General features: G+C 45.1%; 1 protein-coding gene across 6 annotated transcripts in view; it reads left to right on the top strand.

The window, feature by feature from the left end:
• EFNA5 (ephrin A5) overlaps positions 1 to 17796 on the top strand; it is a 447049-nt gene that overhangs the window by 329504 nt on the left and 99749 nt on the right. For all 6 annotated transcript variants that reach the window (XM_069625471.1, XM_069625470.1, XM_069625475.1 and 3 more), the window contains exon 2: positions 13389 to 13681. In XM_069625471.1, the coding sequence (XP_069481572.1) occupies positions 13389 to 13681 (293 nt within the window). The remainder of the gene's footprint in view (positions 1 to 13388; positions 13682 to 17796) is intronic.

Here is a 17796-nt window from a genome sequence, read left to right as displayed (position 1 = left end):
GAGCAGGCAATGCCCACCCACAATCTGTAAATTCCCACTCAGCAGTGCTGTGTGGGCATTTAAAGATGTTAATGTCACTGCAGAGAGCCCAACTACATTAGCTTCAGGCCCCACTTGTTAGACAATCCTAGCTATGCCTCTGCGTATATTTGCTGTAAGGTGTCACTTGCAATCAATGGCCGCTTTTGAGAGGCATGCATTCACATAGGCCAATAAGGAAACGGCGTTGCTCTGCTTGCAGGAGCCCCAGTAGTTGTGGGGCCTCCTTATGCTGAGCGGGAGGCAATGTTTCCCATTAGGCGCTCAGTATGAATGCAAGGGGCCGCTCGGAAGACATTGACTTCACAAGTATAAGCATATGAGTAATGCCATTTCATAAAGCAGCGGCCGCGAGCATGCTTCTATCCCAGTGTTTTATCCATCTCTATGATAGCTGGCTATTAGTGTCATGGGGGCCATTTTTCACAACGGGTTTTGTAGTACATGTCTCCCGCTCCCCCCCCTTGCACCTCCCCCCTCCAAATAACCACAGATAAAATGAAGATGGCGCATGGAGCTGCAGAGCAGCCTGTAGAAATGAAATTGCATTCCAAATTAATCATCTCTTATTTCAATGGGCAGCCGAGTTATTAAATTGGAGACGAGCCTCTCCCCGGCTTCAGAATTCATAATTATGAAGAGGAATTCATGTGCACAGACTGCGCTCGCTTTTGCATTAATGGATAAACAGAGCAGCGGGATTCGGTTCCAAATGTTTTGTCAGTGTCATGTGTTCTTTCTGCTGGAAATGTCATGCATCTTTTTGTGTGTGTGTGTGTGTGTGTGTCTGCGTTGCTCTGCTCACGTTATGCCTTCATTCCTCCTGCTCAACTCAGATGAAGTAAACAGGCAGCTGTTGAGACATGAAATATCCACACGCCATTTTCTATGGAAACTGCTGACGTGATGTTGTGATGGCTCTGAGCAATGCTTGCAAGACTATCTGGCAGGTATAAATGACTTGCACGGCCTCTCTATATTCCCCAGGGTTTGTTTCTTTCTCTGCCTGCTCCACACAGGCTCTTATCTTGCTATCGAAACTCTGCACCAGTGTAGTGCAAATTTGCACCAGGCATAACAGTGGCTCTGGCTGAATAATGAGTTGCTGCAATCGATTTTGGTACTAGAGCAAAGGACATGTTTTGCCTAGTGCAAAGTGCATGCCCTAGGGGCCAATAGGCACTTCTCTGAGACAGCTACTGTGTCTACGGAAAAGTGATCACAAATGCTGCCTCTCCTAGTGTCTCTCCCCACCAACTGAGGTTCGTTTTCTACCTGATCCCATTTTCCCTCATACCCAGCTCTCCCCTCCTCCCCCCCCACCGACCACAGACTTGATACCCTAGGCAGGGGGCACAAGGCATCACTTTATGGCAGGGTCGGACTGGGGCAATACATTGTCTCAGGCTTCAATGAATAAGTGCAAATGTCAAGTCATTCCTTTTGTGACAGACTGTTTGAATAGTACCCAAGTAGAAAATAGGATGCAAATTGTGCATTTTAAAGAGTATGTATTCAGCAACACTGGTCAAAATGATTAGCCGCTTAGTGAAATGACTCATCAAAATGGCCCACAGTGGCCAAAAAGGTGGCCCACTTTGACCCCAAAAACTGGCCCACACCAGCATTTTATGTTTTTGGTTCGGGCATTCCCTATAGGCCAGTCTGAGCCTGCTTTGTGGACAAGCCTTGACTCTGTGAGCCCCACTACAGAGGTAATTTGGCAGAGTACAAAAGCGTATTTACCATTTTTTAGGCCTGTATTTTGCACCTATACAAAACGGAGTTCTTCCCAACAAAAGATGTAGTGAGGTTGAGATTGAGTGCTCCTTTTTGCGATTGGTGTAGCTGCTAAGCCCTCCCTCTGCTTCCTTGAAGACACCCCTGTGTTTATTTAATAAAAGAACCTCTGTTTCATTAAGGGAGTCCTGTATTTCCTTGCTTCAGTGTTTGGTGTGCAGCTAATGAGTGCAGATTCTAGAGCAGGGTTGTTCATCTCCAGGCCTCAAGGGCCAGAATCCTGATGGGTTTTCAGGATATCCCTCATTGATATTCATGAGAAAAAATGTGCATACATTTACCACAATCATTGTATTTAACTTGACCTCATTAATATCAATGAGGGCTGTTTCCACGCCTCAAGGCTGTTCTAGAGTGTTGGCAGAGACTGGCATGGTGAATGTGTGGTAGATCTCGATGCCTTGACCACCTTCTGTTTAGACTCCCGCCACCAGCCCAAATCCTTACCCATGACAGCGACCAGGCCCTCGCTGTGAACGTAGCAGGGGCTGTGCTATTTAGCAGCTCCACCAGAAGCCCGGAGAAGACCGAGCAGTGTAACAACTCTTGTACATCATCGAACCTGACACTGATTCCCCTCTCTGGGATCGGCCAGGACTCCTCGGCTGCATGGAATATGGCAAGCAAATAACTTCTCTGGCTTCCCAGGCCTTAATAACTCTACTAACTCACTTCTACTGTTGCCGCTGCTATTTTTATGGAAGGTGGAGACATCTTATATGGGTTTTCCGAATGCATTTGGTACATGTTTCCCCTGGAGCAGGCTCACTGCTGCACCAGCAGTATTAGCTACATGCCAATTTAGGCCGCTTTAAATATGCACCATCTCCTTTTATAGGTACTTAAATGGAAATGCGTTTTGGCCATCGGGGCCGCGGAATGAAAATACAGACACCGCAGGGATGCGTGATAAAAATATACCAACAGAAAAGGAAGACCTCAGCACACTACAAACGCCGCCGCTACACTTTTTTGCGGTGATTGTGTCTTTTATTGCTTCCAGTTCCATCTGTTTGTTGACAGAGCTGAGAAATGTGGGCACCTAAAGCGTGGCACGTGACTCATAGCTACTGTAATGATCGCGGGGACGTTCGGTTGGGAATTTCTATGTTCGCACCCTTTGGAGGCTTGACAATAAGGGAAAGTGTAACAGTAATTGAGCAAAAATTGTCAATAACAGAGAGTGTAGCAGTAATTGAGCAAAAACTAAGTGTGCGGAATGAGCGTAGTAATTGGTGGCGTGATTAACATGGGGCATAGGTAGAAGCACTTACCGCCATCGCCATTAGTACCTATGGATGGACCAGGTGCGTGAGTGCGTGCAGAAAAAAGCTCATTCACATTCACTAAAATAATCTGCGAGGTCAGGCATAGACTTTATCGAGAAGTCGAGAGGGAACGCTCTAAGGCCTCGAAGTGGAATACCAGCACTGATCGGCTTCAATCAGTATTTGATCTTGATATAATATGTGCAAGCCTGCAGTATCTATATACAAGCCTTAAAATGATGGCTTTTCGTGACATGACAACTGACCTGCAATAAGAAAAACAGGTTGTGGTGTCAACAACGCCTGCTGCTCGAGCCAGCACAGAGCAGAAATCCAGCCGTCACTGCAGCACTGAATTAAAGCCGTGACAAGCTTTTCAAATTCCTTACTTGTAAAATAGTTATCTACGACACTTTACAGCCATTAATTGACAAGGAACTGTTGATGGTAGGATGTTTAAGTTGTGCAGTTGTGGAGCTGTGAGCACGAATCTGCATGCTATTTATTTTAAAGCATAACATGCAAACCGTTGGAAGCATTTCATTTAACTGTTTAACCATTTTTCTGCAACACGTTAGGAGCTGAATATGTAGCTTTTTAAATCCAAACAGATTCTACAATGGTTATAAGGATCAGCAAATTGAACATCTCTTGCATCAGATTAAGCAATAGGCCAAGGGTTAAAGGGAATGACAGTGTGTGGCCATGCATTATAAGAAATAAAATACCCCTACGGTACATAACAAAAAGCATATTGCAAGTCACTGACGTCTTCTGTGACCAAATAAAGCACCGCAGTGCATGGTAGTGGGTGGGTACCTTGTTCCATACATTATGCAAACCAACTTGGAGCAGGCACTCTGCTTTCACGGAAATGTCTTAAAGACGCACTCTACAGTATATTTAGGAAATATTTCCGAGTTATTGTCCAGGTTTATAAACAGTACAAACCCATGCACAGATCAACAGATTTTTTTTTTAGTATCTTACTGTGGTCCTAAAGTTTTGAGGCATATTAATAAAAGCAGAGGAGTGTTTATGTTGTTCTTTAGTTTGTTTACGAGGCCAAGGTCCTCACATATAGATCAGTCCCTCCATACTTTGTCAGGGCTATAGTCTCTCAGAGTCTGTGTTTCTAACTCTATGCTCCCTTCTTGATAGGGCCAGTCTCCAGTTGATTTCTCAGTGCCTTCCAAGTCTCTCGCGCTTCTAAGTCTTTCTCAGGTTTGTATACTTTCAGCCCCCTTGAGTCTCTAGGTACGTTTGTTAAAACTTCTTAATGGCCCTTAGATTCTAGGAGTCTGTCAGATTCATCTGCACCCTCTCATACTCTAAGCGCTTTCTAAAACTTCCTAACTCCCCTCACAAGCCCTGGGCTTTTCTCAGATTTTTGAGAGCCAAATGGCATCCTTTTAAAACGGAACGCCCCTAAAGGTGTTATAAAGGACGTGAGATGTCTGGAGTTCTCATCCAATTCAACCTGATGATATGCGGATGATAAATCAAGTGTTGAAAAATATTTGGCTGGCTCCATGGTGGTGAGCATTTCTCCAATATTTGGCAGGGGATGTCTATCTACCCATATACTGTTGTTCAAATCTCTTAAATCAACACACATCCTAATGTCCCCCCCTTGTTTCCTTACGATCACAATGGGCGACAACCACTCTGAGCTTTCTATCGGTTCAATGATATCTTGAGAACACAATTTTTCTAATTCTCTCTTCAAGGAATCCCGTGTTCCAACCGGTATATTCCTCACCTTATGTACTACCGGTTTTGCTCCTCTTTTCAAAACAATGCGATGTTTAAATCCCCAATCTTCTCATTGAATACCTCCGGAAATCTCTGAACTAAACCATCGGGGGAATCACAGCATTTCTCCAAAACACTCAATATAGGCTTAACTTCTCCAGGGTGAATCCTAATCTTTAGTGCCGCTTGCTCCCACCAACCAATTATCGCAAATCCTTTTAGTGCCACATATAACTTGCAATAAGTATGTCTCCCTTCAAAGGATAACTGTACCCAAACATAGCCAACAATGTCAATAGGGGATTTGCCATACCCTGTCGCCTTGACACTCGTCATACGTAGGTCACCCATTTTTTTTTTAAATTCTCTCAAACGTGTCTTTGTCAATTATGGTGTACGGTGATCCTGTATCGACCATAATTTGTATGGTCACTCCATCCACATTCATTGGCACCCACGGGCCTGCAACCCTTCCACTGGATGAAAGAGCCAAAATTTGCATCACTTCGCTAAATTCGTCAGAAATTGCAACTACTCCATCTTGTTGCTGATTCTCTTCCACTGTTCTCACTCCAGATGTACTTTTCCTACCATTGAATCTTTGACCTCTATAATTACCTCCACGCATGAAATACCTTCCTCTTGCTCTGATGCTTCTGCACATCTTTCCATAGTGTCCCATTTGACCACACTTAAAACATTCTGCACCCACAGCTGGACAGTCTTTTCCTGGATTCACATGCTTAAACCATCCACACTTATCACAATTTGTTTGATATCTTGAAAAGTTACCTCTGTTTTGCCATGAGCCCATACCCTTATCCAATCGCACCATTTTCTTTACCATAGCAATCAATAACTCTTCATTTTCCTCTGAGCTCTCAGACTGCACAGTTTGAACCGTACATTTGTCAAATGTCTCTTGTTTATTTTGCACTTCACGCATGCATTTATCCCCAAGTTCAATGGATCTTGCTATCTCTAATGTTTGCTCCAGTGTCGGGTTTTTCGCCTGCCAAAGTCTCTGTTGTATCTTTGGATCAGCCACATGCAAAACTATCTGATCTCGTAAATATTCATTGGCTATACCTGAAAAATCACATGTCGCAATGAGGCCTCTCAATGCCGCCACATACACGTCAATCGACTCATTTTTAAGTTGTTTCCTGGTAAAAAATCGATATCTTTCCAGAACAACATTAGTTTTATTTCCAAAATGTCTACTTAATTTAGATAATGCCACCTCATACTTCCTTGAACTTGTCGTGGCATCACTTGAACTACCACCAAAGTCAGCATCCCCAGGTAATGTCCTGAAAATCCTCAATGCTTCTGTACCTATGCAATTCAACAGCGTAGCTTCCTTCAAGTCGTCACTGAACTTTGCACCACCTATAGCTCTCATATAGACTTGAAAATTGTCCAACCATTGTTCCCAGGACAATACAGGATTTCCTGGATGAGATAAAAACTTTTCTGGAGCCGGTATACTCTGCATTGTCTTTTGCGTTTATTTATATATATATATATTTTTTTTTTTTAAACCTCTTGTCTCTTTCTTTCCTTTATCCCTATTGCCACTGTTGATTTCGTTCCTCAGCTGACTTGTGTTATGCTTCTGCAGTTTTCACTTAATGTCCATTGAAACTGTTTACATTCTGGGCTTATAACTTCATGTGCATAACACTATACCGCTATTGTAACAATGTTGCCAATTCCCAGAGTCGGATGCCTCAACAGCGTTCCTTTAATAATGTTCAAAATCACTGTTCGTAATACACGGCACGCGTACTGTAAACATCGTGTTTTTTTTTTTTTTTTCCAAAACAAAATGGTGGCACGCAAAGCACGTTATTTCGGGTGCTTTACTCTAAGAGCGTGACATACGTCATCACGTTGCTCTTAGTAGCTGTTCCTCTCTCTGTTGTGGCACCGCGCGCCGTGTTTAAATAATGCAGCAGTCTTTGTCGGTACCTCGCGCCCACTTCACAACATATGGCAAGTCAGCATCCGTTTTTCCTTTTCATTTCAAAGTTCCTTATGATCTACATTCCTCGCAAGCGTTTGTACGGCCTTTATAAATGTGGCTACCGTACCTCACTTTACTTTCTCCACGATGCTTCACTCTGTCGTTCCATTGTCTTCTTTAAATAGGAACTCTCCTCGACATGGAACGAGCATCTCATCCTCGTCGCCACTTGTTATGTTTATGTCCCACGTATTAAACAACACGTAACACACTTGAATCGGTTCAGGTATTTCTCAGGTTTAATTCATAACGGAGAGTTCCCTTGCAGCTACGGCGGCTCCGATGTCGTTCTCTCGGTGTAGCCCGAATCACGAGCCACACAGGCGACGTCATCTGGAACCCGAGCCGCAAGGGGTTCTACATGGTGATGCAATCACCCAGTTACTACACAACACTCTCAGCCTCTAGGCACTTTCTAAAACGTCAGCATTCCTCTAAACTTCTAGGTGGTTTATCTGGCTTTTCAGCATTTTTCTAAGGCTCTTTTGATCTTTCTAAAGCTCCAGGGCCCCTCTCAGATTCTAGGCACTTCTCAAGCGTTCTCATCACCTCTTTGTTTCTAGGTTTTCCCCATGTTTAATGACGTTTGGATTTTTGAGGTATGTGCATTGAAACGTGTTTGTTGTGGAATGACAAAGTCTCAGGCGCACGTACTCGCCCAATCTTCTGAGTTGTTTTTCTAATAACTTAATACACACTAGATGGCATTTAAACATGCATTGGCAAAGCCAATAGAATGTGGCTGTCATATGTTCAGTCGGAGAGGCCCCAGTCAACTTAATGCCATGACTAAATGACGGCCGTAAATGTTCACACCATTACAAGTGATAAATATTTGAGGTAGATAATAAAAACTGGGATCCCCTTCAAACACAAACAGTGGAGGAAAACAGCTTCAGATGTATGGAAAACACAACTAAATTGACAGCAGAGTAAACAAAAATCAACCTAAGAAAAATGTTTTCAAAATTGCACTTACAGACCGTGTCTATTTTATTTATTGAGTATTTATAATGCGCCTATACAGCAAAAAGTGTTTCAAGGTGCATCAAGACAAGGGGGGGGGGGGGGTGGTATAGGAGAGAAAAAAAATAACGTTCCTACTAGGACTTGAGATCATGCAAGTGCTGTAACAAGAAGGATGGGGAGGGGAGGGGAAGGAAGAGGGGGAACAGGGAAGAAGACTAACAATAACGTTCCTACTAGGTCGTGAGACAATTCAAATCGTGCAAGTGCCTTAAAAAGAATGCTTGGGAGGGGGAATGAAGAGGGGTAACAGGGAAGAAGACAAACAATAACGTTCGTACTAGGTCTTGAGGCAAGTGCCGTAACAAAAATGATTGGGAGGCGGCTGGGGGAGAAGAAAGGGTGTAAATGGAAGAAGACAAACAATAATGTTCCTACTAGGTCGTGAGACAATTCTGACCGTGAAGGTGCAGTAAACGAGTGTGGAGGGAAAGGGAAGAGGGGGATGCTCATGCGGGTGGGAGGAGAAGGGTTCATTAAGTGCAAGTGAGCAGGTTCACTTGCACTTAGAGGAGAGGGTGCTCGAGGAGGTGCTTGAGAGAGGGAAGGAGCCAGTGGCAGGGAGTGATCACAGAATCTACCAAGGTTCAGGCAAAAGAGGCAAAGTAGTCCCTGAGAGTGCAGGAGGAGCTGGGGAACATCTGTGATGGGAGGGGAGGAAGGGGAGAGGGATGGTCAAGGAAGGCCTGAGAGCAGGTGAGGGAGAAGCATGAGGCCCACTTTAACTCAGCAGCAATGCAACCATCTAGATTCAAGTGTCCAAGAGAAAGAAAAATGCCTAGGTTTCAGCATACATCCGAACAAGCAAAAGCACCTAGATGCGAGATTCCTGGAAAGAGGGAAAAGCCCTAGATTTCAGCTTACACCAGAACAAGCAAAAAACCTAGATGTGAGATTCCTGGAAAGAGGGGAAAAGCCCTAGGTTTCAGCATACATCAGAGAAAGCAAAAGCACATTGATGCGAGATTCCTGGAAAGAGGGAAAATCCCTAAATTTTTGCATACATCAGAGCAAGCAAAAGCACCTAGATGCGGGATTCATGTAAAGAAGAAAAAGCCCTAGGTTGTAGCATACATCAGAGCAAGCAAAAGCACCTAGATGCGAGATTCCTGGAAAGAGGGAAAAGCCCTATGTTTCAGCATACATCAGAACAAGCAAAAGCACCTAGATGCGAGATTCCTGGAAAGAGGGAAAAGGCCTATGTTTCAGCATACATCAGAACAAGCAAAAGCACCTAGATGCGAGATTCCAGGAAAGAGGGAAAAGCCTTAGGTTGTAGCATACATCAGAACAAGCAAAAGCAACTAGGTGCCAGATTCCTGGAAACCGGGAAAAGCCCTAGGTTGTAGCATACATCAGAGCAAGCAGAAACACCTAGTTGCGAGATTCCTGGAAAGTGGGAAAAGCCCTAGATTTCAGCATACATCAGAACAAGCAAAAGCACCTAGATGCAATATTCCTGGAAAGAGGGAAAAGGGCTACGTTTCAGCATACACCAGAGTAAGCAAAAGCACCTAGATGCGGGATTCATGGAAAGAGGGAAAAGGCCTAGGTTTCAGCATACATCAGAACAAGCAAAAGCACCTAGAGGCGATATTCCTGGAAAGAGGGAAAAGCCTAGGTTTCAGCATACACCAGAGTAAGCAAAAGCACCTAGATACGGGATTCATGGAAAGAGGGAAAAGGCCTAGGTTTCAGCATACATTAGAACACGCAAAAGCACCTAGATGCGAGATTTGAGTTCCTGGACAGGGCCAAAGTGGACATAGTACAAGTGTGGGTGACATGCAGCGGATTAAAGCATTGATACAAGGAGTAACACGAAAGGTGGGACAGTTGAATGGGGAGCAGTAATTGCTGCTCCCACTGCCTGCACCCTTCTTACCTTGTCAGTCACTGCTGGTTGACAGCAGAAGAGTCGACCATGTACGGAGAAGCAAAGTGATTTGGTGCATGGAAATATTAATTCTAGAAAATAAAGCCTGAAGGCAGGTAACACGTTGTGGTCTATATCGCCTATATAGTCGTCCCATGGCCCATCTTTATTGAATACACTTACCTTGTATGGTATGTGGATTTACTGTTACTTGTTCAATACTACCATTTGCATTTTTGTTGCAGGTTCTTCCATACACAACCTATTATTTTGTCAAAAAGACCCCAGAGAAGGTCTGGGGATCCTTAATATTGAATCAACAAGGGTGACGTTTCCAGACTACTTAAGGTCCCCATGCTTGTGTTCAACTGCTAAGCCTTGAGAATGCATCGAAAAGACGTCTTGCCACTCACCCGACGGCCAGCGGTGGCTAGTTATCCAAAGACGTACTGTATCTCCCCCATAGTTTTGAGATGAGTTCGCGGATCGAATGAGCCTGCTGTTTCCTGCAGTCACATCTGAATTGTGCACAACACCATTTGAAATATCGGGGCGGACACACGTTTTCTGTTTCTACTCTAGGAACCGGTCACTGCTGTATGAGCTCACGAGATGCACCCTTGCAGAGACACAGTCCAGTAGAGCAAGCAGAGCCAAGCGCGTCATGGCGGAGGCCTGTGAAAAAGCGACTCGTGATTGGAATAAAATTGCTTTGTGTGCCGAGGAAAAATAAAACATTTCATAAAACAATGGTGACTTCTCAAATGACTACCTTGGACTGCCAAAAGAAAACATTGTTGATGCTCTGCGGTGGTGCAATCGGTATTGCGGCAGAAGTCCCCCCCTTCCCCCCCCCTCCCGTACACTGCAACATATATGTGCGCCCCGGATAGAGGAAGGTGTACCATGTGTAGGCCATATTGCCTTGCACATTTTGTTTAAAGCCAGAAGGAGTTCAGCCGACAGATTTCATAAGTGCCAGCGGACGCACATATCTCTCCAGCTAATGATTTAGATAAATGCGAATTCTTGTAAAATGACTTCAGTTCAGGGAGGCTTTCCGTGTTGAAGAAGGAAATTGCAGTGCTGCCCTTTGGATAGGAGCGCTCGAGGAGATAAGGGGTTTGCTTGCCAGGCTTCTCCCACGGTTTCATCTTAGTGTTTTGTTTTTGTATTTCATTAGCTCCAAATTGCTGCAGGGATGCGACAGAATGGCGCTCTCTTGGCCCTGGTATATCCACGCAGGGCGGGGAGATCACCGCTCCATCGCTGAAATTACAAGGAAGGGTCCAGATGGCAAATTTCAGACTCACCAGGTGTTGAAATTGTGTCCCTCGGCGGAAGCGAGGCATTACAGTGAAACCTGTCATTGGTCCTTCATTTCTTGGGGGTTCACGTGAGGTATTTTACGCCGCCATAGAGGCCTCCTTCACGACGGGCGATGTTGCTAGCAGGAAATGAGGTGGAAGAGTGGATATAGTTTCATGTGGCCTTTTCCGCACTGGCTGCAAAAGTATCGCGGATGATGGCGTCCTTGCGCAGAGTTCAGAATTCAGGTTTCGTATGTACACAAATTATGCACAGAATATTCATAGCCGGGGGGCGGGGGTTGATGATATGTCAGGAAATGCAGATCACTCTTAGGTAAATTTGCGTATAACTGTCCAGCTAGAGTGTTCATATTATATTGATATATTAAAATGGTGTGGATTGGCACAAATGCTTTAGTTGCTTAGACAGTTCTATGTGATTTCCTCGAGATTTTTAAATCTAGGGAGAATTAATTGATTTTTTTTTTCTTTTTTGTAGGACATTTCACTGCAAATGTATGCAGGGGGAGGCCCCCACAGCACCCCCTGCCCGCTCCCCCTCTACCGTTTTTAGTATCCTAACCCACCCCCTCCGCCACAGAAATTTGCAGTAAAATTAGTTGAAAAAAATGTCAAATGATTTCTGCCTCGATGGAAAAACCTGCGATGGAATCTACATATCCTGCTCAGACAATACAAGGGTTGGCCGGGATTATGCCCCATACCCAAATTCTGGGAATGTTGGGGGACCTCCTGCATTCCCCCAAAGTCCATGATGAGTGGCAACCGAGGAAGGCCGCATGGGATCGGAGGACATGCCTGTGGGGTTCATGTAGCGGCAGAGGGGAATCTTTTTCATTGAAGTTCTCCTTTAAAGGTCAGTTTTTCTGCCAAATCCCAGAAATGAAATGTGCATAAGCGGGGGACGGGGAAAGTGTGCAGCACACGGCATAGCAGCACCACCCCTGGCCTGTTCCGGCTGCTTCCCCAGCGAGTAACCTTCAAAGGGGCCTCTTGGGTTGCGCTCAGATCCTTGAGCGCATTCTCCACCCTGCACCCAAGTATCAGTCTGGGCTCATGTGCTGCGAGGTGCCCGGTACCAGCGGGCAGTGCCTCCCGGGATCGACCCCCTTAAACAGCTGAAAACCTTCTCTGGTGTTATTCATTACAATATCCGACCCCGCTCTCCTCTCCTCTGGCTCTGAGCCAGAACTTTAATGTTGGCCTGAATGGTGGTAATTCATCCTGAAGAAGCTTTTTATCACAGCCTCGCTGCCTCGCCGCCTCGCCTTTGTGTTCTTTGGCACTCATTACGTGACTTTCCCTTTTTTGTCAAAGCCAAGTGGTGTTTTTTCTTGCATCTTAATAAAGAGTTGGCAGTACTCAAACAATAAAGAAAAATATGATTTTCTGAAGGTAGAACGGAAGCCAAGGCTGCTTTTTCTGCACGTGAGCCTGGCAGTGCGTTAAAACAATTTGAAGGCTAGCATCATGTGTGCGTCAGGACACAGAGCAGGGCCATTTGGATGCTTAATCCACAACACAACAGGTACGTTCCCGTAGGCCGGGGTCTTTTTCTAGAAAGCAATATAGAGCTAAATACAAAATATTAGGAGTTCTTATCTTCAGAGAGCCTGGATATGGCAAGAGTGTAATCATTTTCAAATGTGTTGTGTAGTATGTTACACGTTCCAGAATCTCTAGGAGCACTGACGCCATAGGTAAGCATAAGAGATGATTGATGTGTCTCCACCCAAACATGCTCATGGGAATTGAAGCATGCGTGACCACGTCTCAGTGTCATCGGCCAACCCTGTCTTGTTCGTTAAACCCCACTGCTCATTTTGCCCACTCAACACAACACTTGGCACCCTCATAAAACCTGGGTGTGCCCAAGTGACTTCCATGCCACTTCCCATAAACCCTCAGTTGGCTTACTGATCAAGATGGCAACATTATTTGAACACCATGTGACGTAAGTAAAATCTTCACTGATTATGTGTGTCTCTAGAACTATTTTAGGGTATTTGTGCGGCTGAGGGTTGATGACTCCATAGCAAACAGATTTTTGTGATCTTGCTGTACATATGCATCGATTTCAGTGTCACCCTGCATTCCTCGTCTGCCTGTTTTGGCTCTGTTCGTCTTACATGTGCCTTATGCGAGTGAAATATTCCATGCTAAATTGCCATTGAGGAACTTAGTAGGGATGCAGATGTGTATTTGCCATGGTGCGGTTTCTAGCGGACGTCTAACTGTGCCCTGCTTTTCCTTTCCGATGCCAGGTTCATGCGGGGCGATTACCACATCGATGTCTGCATTAATGACTATTTGGATGTGTTCTGCCCTCATTATGAGGATTCAGTGCCTGAAGACAAGACGGAGCGCTATGTCCTCTACATGGTGAACTTTGATGGCTACAGCTCTTGTGACCACACCTCCAAGGGTTTCAAGAGGTGGGAGTGCAACCGCCCACACTCGCCCAATGGGCCGCTGAAGTTCTCTGAGAAGTTCCAGCTCTTCACTCCCTTCTCCCTGGGGTTTGAGTTCCGACCTGGCCGCGAGTACTACTACATTTGTGAGTATCCCTTGTCAGGGCATGTGAATCTTGGTAACTGCTCTTCTTTTAAGCCTCTTTTGCACTTCTTTGCCTAATTATGCTACTTCATGTGTGCAGCGCAACGTACAGGTGAGCCACATTATTGCAGGTGGAGCAGAACTCACAGATTTCACACGATATTCCCACGCAAATGAACATTCCAGAATCCTTTTCTTATTGTTGACACACTGGTACGGGAAGGTGGCAAAGTTGGCTGGAATTAATAGCATTCCAGCCAATCAGAGTGTCTGAAGAGCTCTGGCTACCTCATTGGCTGGAACACAGAGCATCCTGGGAAATCAAGGCACATGCAATGTTCTGCCCCATGCACGCCCATAGTGGCCATCACTTTGTTCTGTATGCACCAGAAAAACAGTGGGAGCAGTCTGAACTCTGCCTCTTAGAGAGAATGGCAAAGGGGGCAGATTGTGCACTCAATCCCTGATACAATCCGTGATATTAAACAGGTTATTCGCCCAGCCCTACTCATGGAAAGTCGATTAAATCCACATATTCATACCAACCATGAAATTACACACCCTCTCGCTAAATCACCCAAGTAGTGCGTACCTTTTCCTTTTGCAGCAGACATTATTAGGAAGCAAAATACAAATACTTTACAAATATTCGGAAAATGTAGTTGTTAATGGAAGCTAGTGTGCAGAATGTTAGCAATTGTTGACTGGCAGGGCTCCAGTTCTCATCCATTCATCGGCTGCACGCTGTGCAGTGTGGTGGCTTTCCAGCAATCTTCAAGTGTAACATCCATAATTGTGCTCATGTTAATAGCTCCGGGCTGTGGAGGGAGAACGGCCCAGCAAATATTGCTTCTGTGTTTGTGCCTGACCTTTCTACTTGGAAATCACCATTGAAGCTACTTTTCATCAAAGGAATGGAGAATATAGAATCGTCTAGTTTGCCCCCACATTCAGAATGTTTTCAGACCCGCTTGGAAAATGTGCTGCCATTGAACTTGGGATGTGCCCCTCCCGTCACCAGAATGTCATGTATTAACGAGGGCCATTTCATGTAAATGTGAACACATTTCTCCACTTGTGGCTTTCAAAGAATAGCACGTACACAAAAATGCATTGCACAGCTGTAAAGCTGGTTTGCAATACATTTCCTGGCGGTAATTGTGCACTGAGAGAGTCACTGGACACCAAACTTGCCAGGACTGCATATGTGGTCCGAGTGTCGTTTTTTACTAGCTATTAATTTAATAACAAGCAGCTTTTGAAAAACTCAGTTAATGCCCATGTGAATTTCCAGAGAACATAAGATGTATTTGTGTGAGCGAGTCCGCAGGTTCTCGTGTATGTGCTGCCTCTTTGTATGCGGTGAATGAGCTCTCCCAACAAACAGTACAGAGCCTTCTGATGCGGTTTTCCTTTCAGCATTCTGCTACCCATACTTTTGCAAAGTAGATGAACAAGTAATGCCTCTATTAAATGTGGTTCAGGCTGTACAGCGCTGTTATGGCTAGAAAATATGTGTGCGTATGTGTGGGCATGTGCATGCATGTGTGGAAAGTGGCTGTAACTTACTTCCTAATGTTTCCAGCACTACCGCTGCCACTCTTCTGATGGAATGCCCTCTGCGAGGGTGTAAACACCTTTGCATTTCTTTTGTTTATTTCAATAAAATGATGCAGGTAATTATGTTTCTGAAAGAAAGGCCTGCTAATCAGATCCCCTTTCAGTACTTTACATGCCAAAAACATAGTACATTCAGGTACCTTTGCTGTGACAGTCTCCTAATTGCCTGCACCTCAAACTCTAATTGAGTACCCTAGTCAGCCTCTGAGCATGCTAAACTGTAAATATAAACCCTTCCTGTTTGTGACATCGTGGCTGCTGGGGTCACACAATTATACAGCCACAACATTTGGGTGTCATATTAGTATCAGCTTGGAGAGCAGTGCTATAGTCGTGGCAGGGCTGGTGTGTATTAGCTGTCTGGTTTGGTTAACTTTGCAATCACCACATGGGACGCTACCCCAGGAAGTTGCTCTTTTGATCCCACTGAAGAAAGGAACACCTTACTTCAGACCACAGCTATTCTCCATGGGAGGTCCTTTGGGAAAGAGTGCTTCAGAAACAGTATTGATATAACCAACCCACTCTCACACCAGAGTGCTGATCACTAGAGGCCTTTTGATGTAGGCAGACCTAGGAAATTGTGGAGCTAGAGTAGCCAGGCGGCAGGATTAGGCCAAGCGAGAGGATCCCCATCTTGGATTTTGCCAGCGCACTCTACACTTTTTTCCCACTTTCTGCAGACAATCAATACTGGGAATTCCATCAGAAGGCAAAGGACATTTGTTACAGCAGCCTTGATTGGACACTGAAAACAGGCGTGCTTTGGATCAATCTACTGTAACTGTTTGCCTTTATAAGGAGGTGAAAATGTGGCTTTCATTTATCCATCTTTCTACTTTCAGAAGAAGGATGATCTGGAACTCTGTGTTGAGAACACAGTCTAGATCAAAGTCCTCTGCCGTAGAGGTGACGACAGAATGCTCCAAAGAAAAGAAAGCTATTCTCCCTATCCATTTCAAGGGCACCTTTGTGGTGACATAAGTGTGGAGAAAGTCTCTGCAACTGAGACACGGGTACCTAGGAACATGTAAGTGTTCTCTACAACTCTTCCATTATGGGAAGTGCAGAAAAGGACGTACCTTGCCCCAGAGGCCCTGGACTGGGTCACCCTGCAATCACTGCACCAAGGAAGCAACCCCTAGCTCTCCCTGCATCTCTGACGCACCTCAACACCGATTTTTGGCACCTTCGATGCAATCCAAGCTGCTTCAAAGGAACCGTTGATTTCATCTCAAATCTTGACACGTGACCACCTCCATGCTGAAGCTCCACCGGCACCACATCTAAGACCAGCAGGGGCTTCTAGCATCCCCAGCTCAACACTGCTGCCTGGTCACCAGCTTCTACGAGGTCCAAGTGATTGCCACTGCACTACCCCAATGCTGTGTTGTCAGTCGCGCTGGTTTACTACCAAAGGCCAGTCTTCACTTTTGTACACCCGAGGTCGCAGAGTCTTTGAGTGGTGCCCACACGACATTGTCTACCATCTCCAGCACCTTCAACCGGCAAGCCATCACTGCTGCCAACAGCTCTGCATCATTGGACCTGGCACTGCCGCTTCCAGAACAAACAGTGACTGGCACTGGAACCACCAGACTCCCTGTTCGATGCTGAAAAGCCTGGCTCAACACCGTTGAGCCCCACAGTCAAGAGCATAATGTATTTGAAGAGGCCCTGTCACCCTGGACAGCCTTAAAGGGCCTTCGTGAATTCTAAGCCCCCTAATCTGCCATTTTATAGACTTCTTCTTGAACCTTGACACGTGCTGTAAAATCGGTTGCTTGCACCCCTGTCTTCACCCAGAGTGCACCTTTATTCTAAAATCTACAGTCTGTGAATGTATTTAAATGGGGTGAGATCATTATTGTTTTTAAATTAGTTGTGTGCAAAGTTCGTTTTGATTCAAGTTCATATTTTTCCAGAACCTCGGTTGGACATTTACCACCCCATTATTGTTCTTTGTGTTGCATTTGTAGTAGCTCACACCCCTTCTGAAGACCATTGCCTGCTCTCAGCCTGTGCTACCCAAAGAGGTGAAGGATGTACACCTGCCTGGCTGTGCCTTTTCACCTGTTTGATTGGATCATTGATGGTTAAGTTGTAGGGTGGGGCTGAGTAGGCGGGTTAGCCACTTTCCATTCCTGTACTGCTGCAGTAGGCAATCCATCACATTCCCCCTGTTGATGCCATTCATGCGTTTAGTTGCAATACATTGTTTCATCCTAGCTGTCTCTTAATGTTTTTTTCACTGAGTTTCAAGGGTCTTGATATTCTATATCTTACTCCCACATGTATTACATAACTATGGCCCACTGACCATGACCTTTGGCTCTGGCCACAGGCCTCTTTGCACTAATTAAAGTAAGAGTGATAATGGCCTGTATCCCCTTCAGCAGTAAATAACCATGGCACCTTGGCCAAGGTGCACTTTGCACACATTACGGCAAAATGTTGTGTCCCATTGACAATTGCCAAAGGGCATTGGCCACTTCT

The sequence above is a fragment of the Ambystoma mexicanum genome, chromosome 6p (genome assembly GCF_040938575.1).
Source record: "Ambystoma mexicanum isolate Mex_15411 chromosome 6p, UKY_AmexF1_1, whole genome shotgun sequence".
NCBI lineage: Eukaryota > Metazoa > Chordata > Amphibia > Caudata > Ambystomatidae > Ambystoma > Ambystoma mexicanum.
Note: the sequence above shows the minus strand (reverse complement) of the source record. Positions and strands in the feature narration are given on the sequence as shown.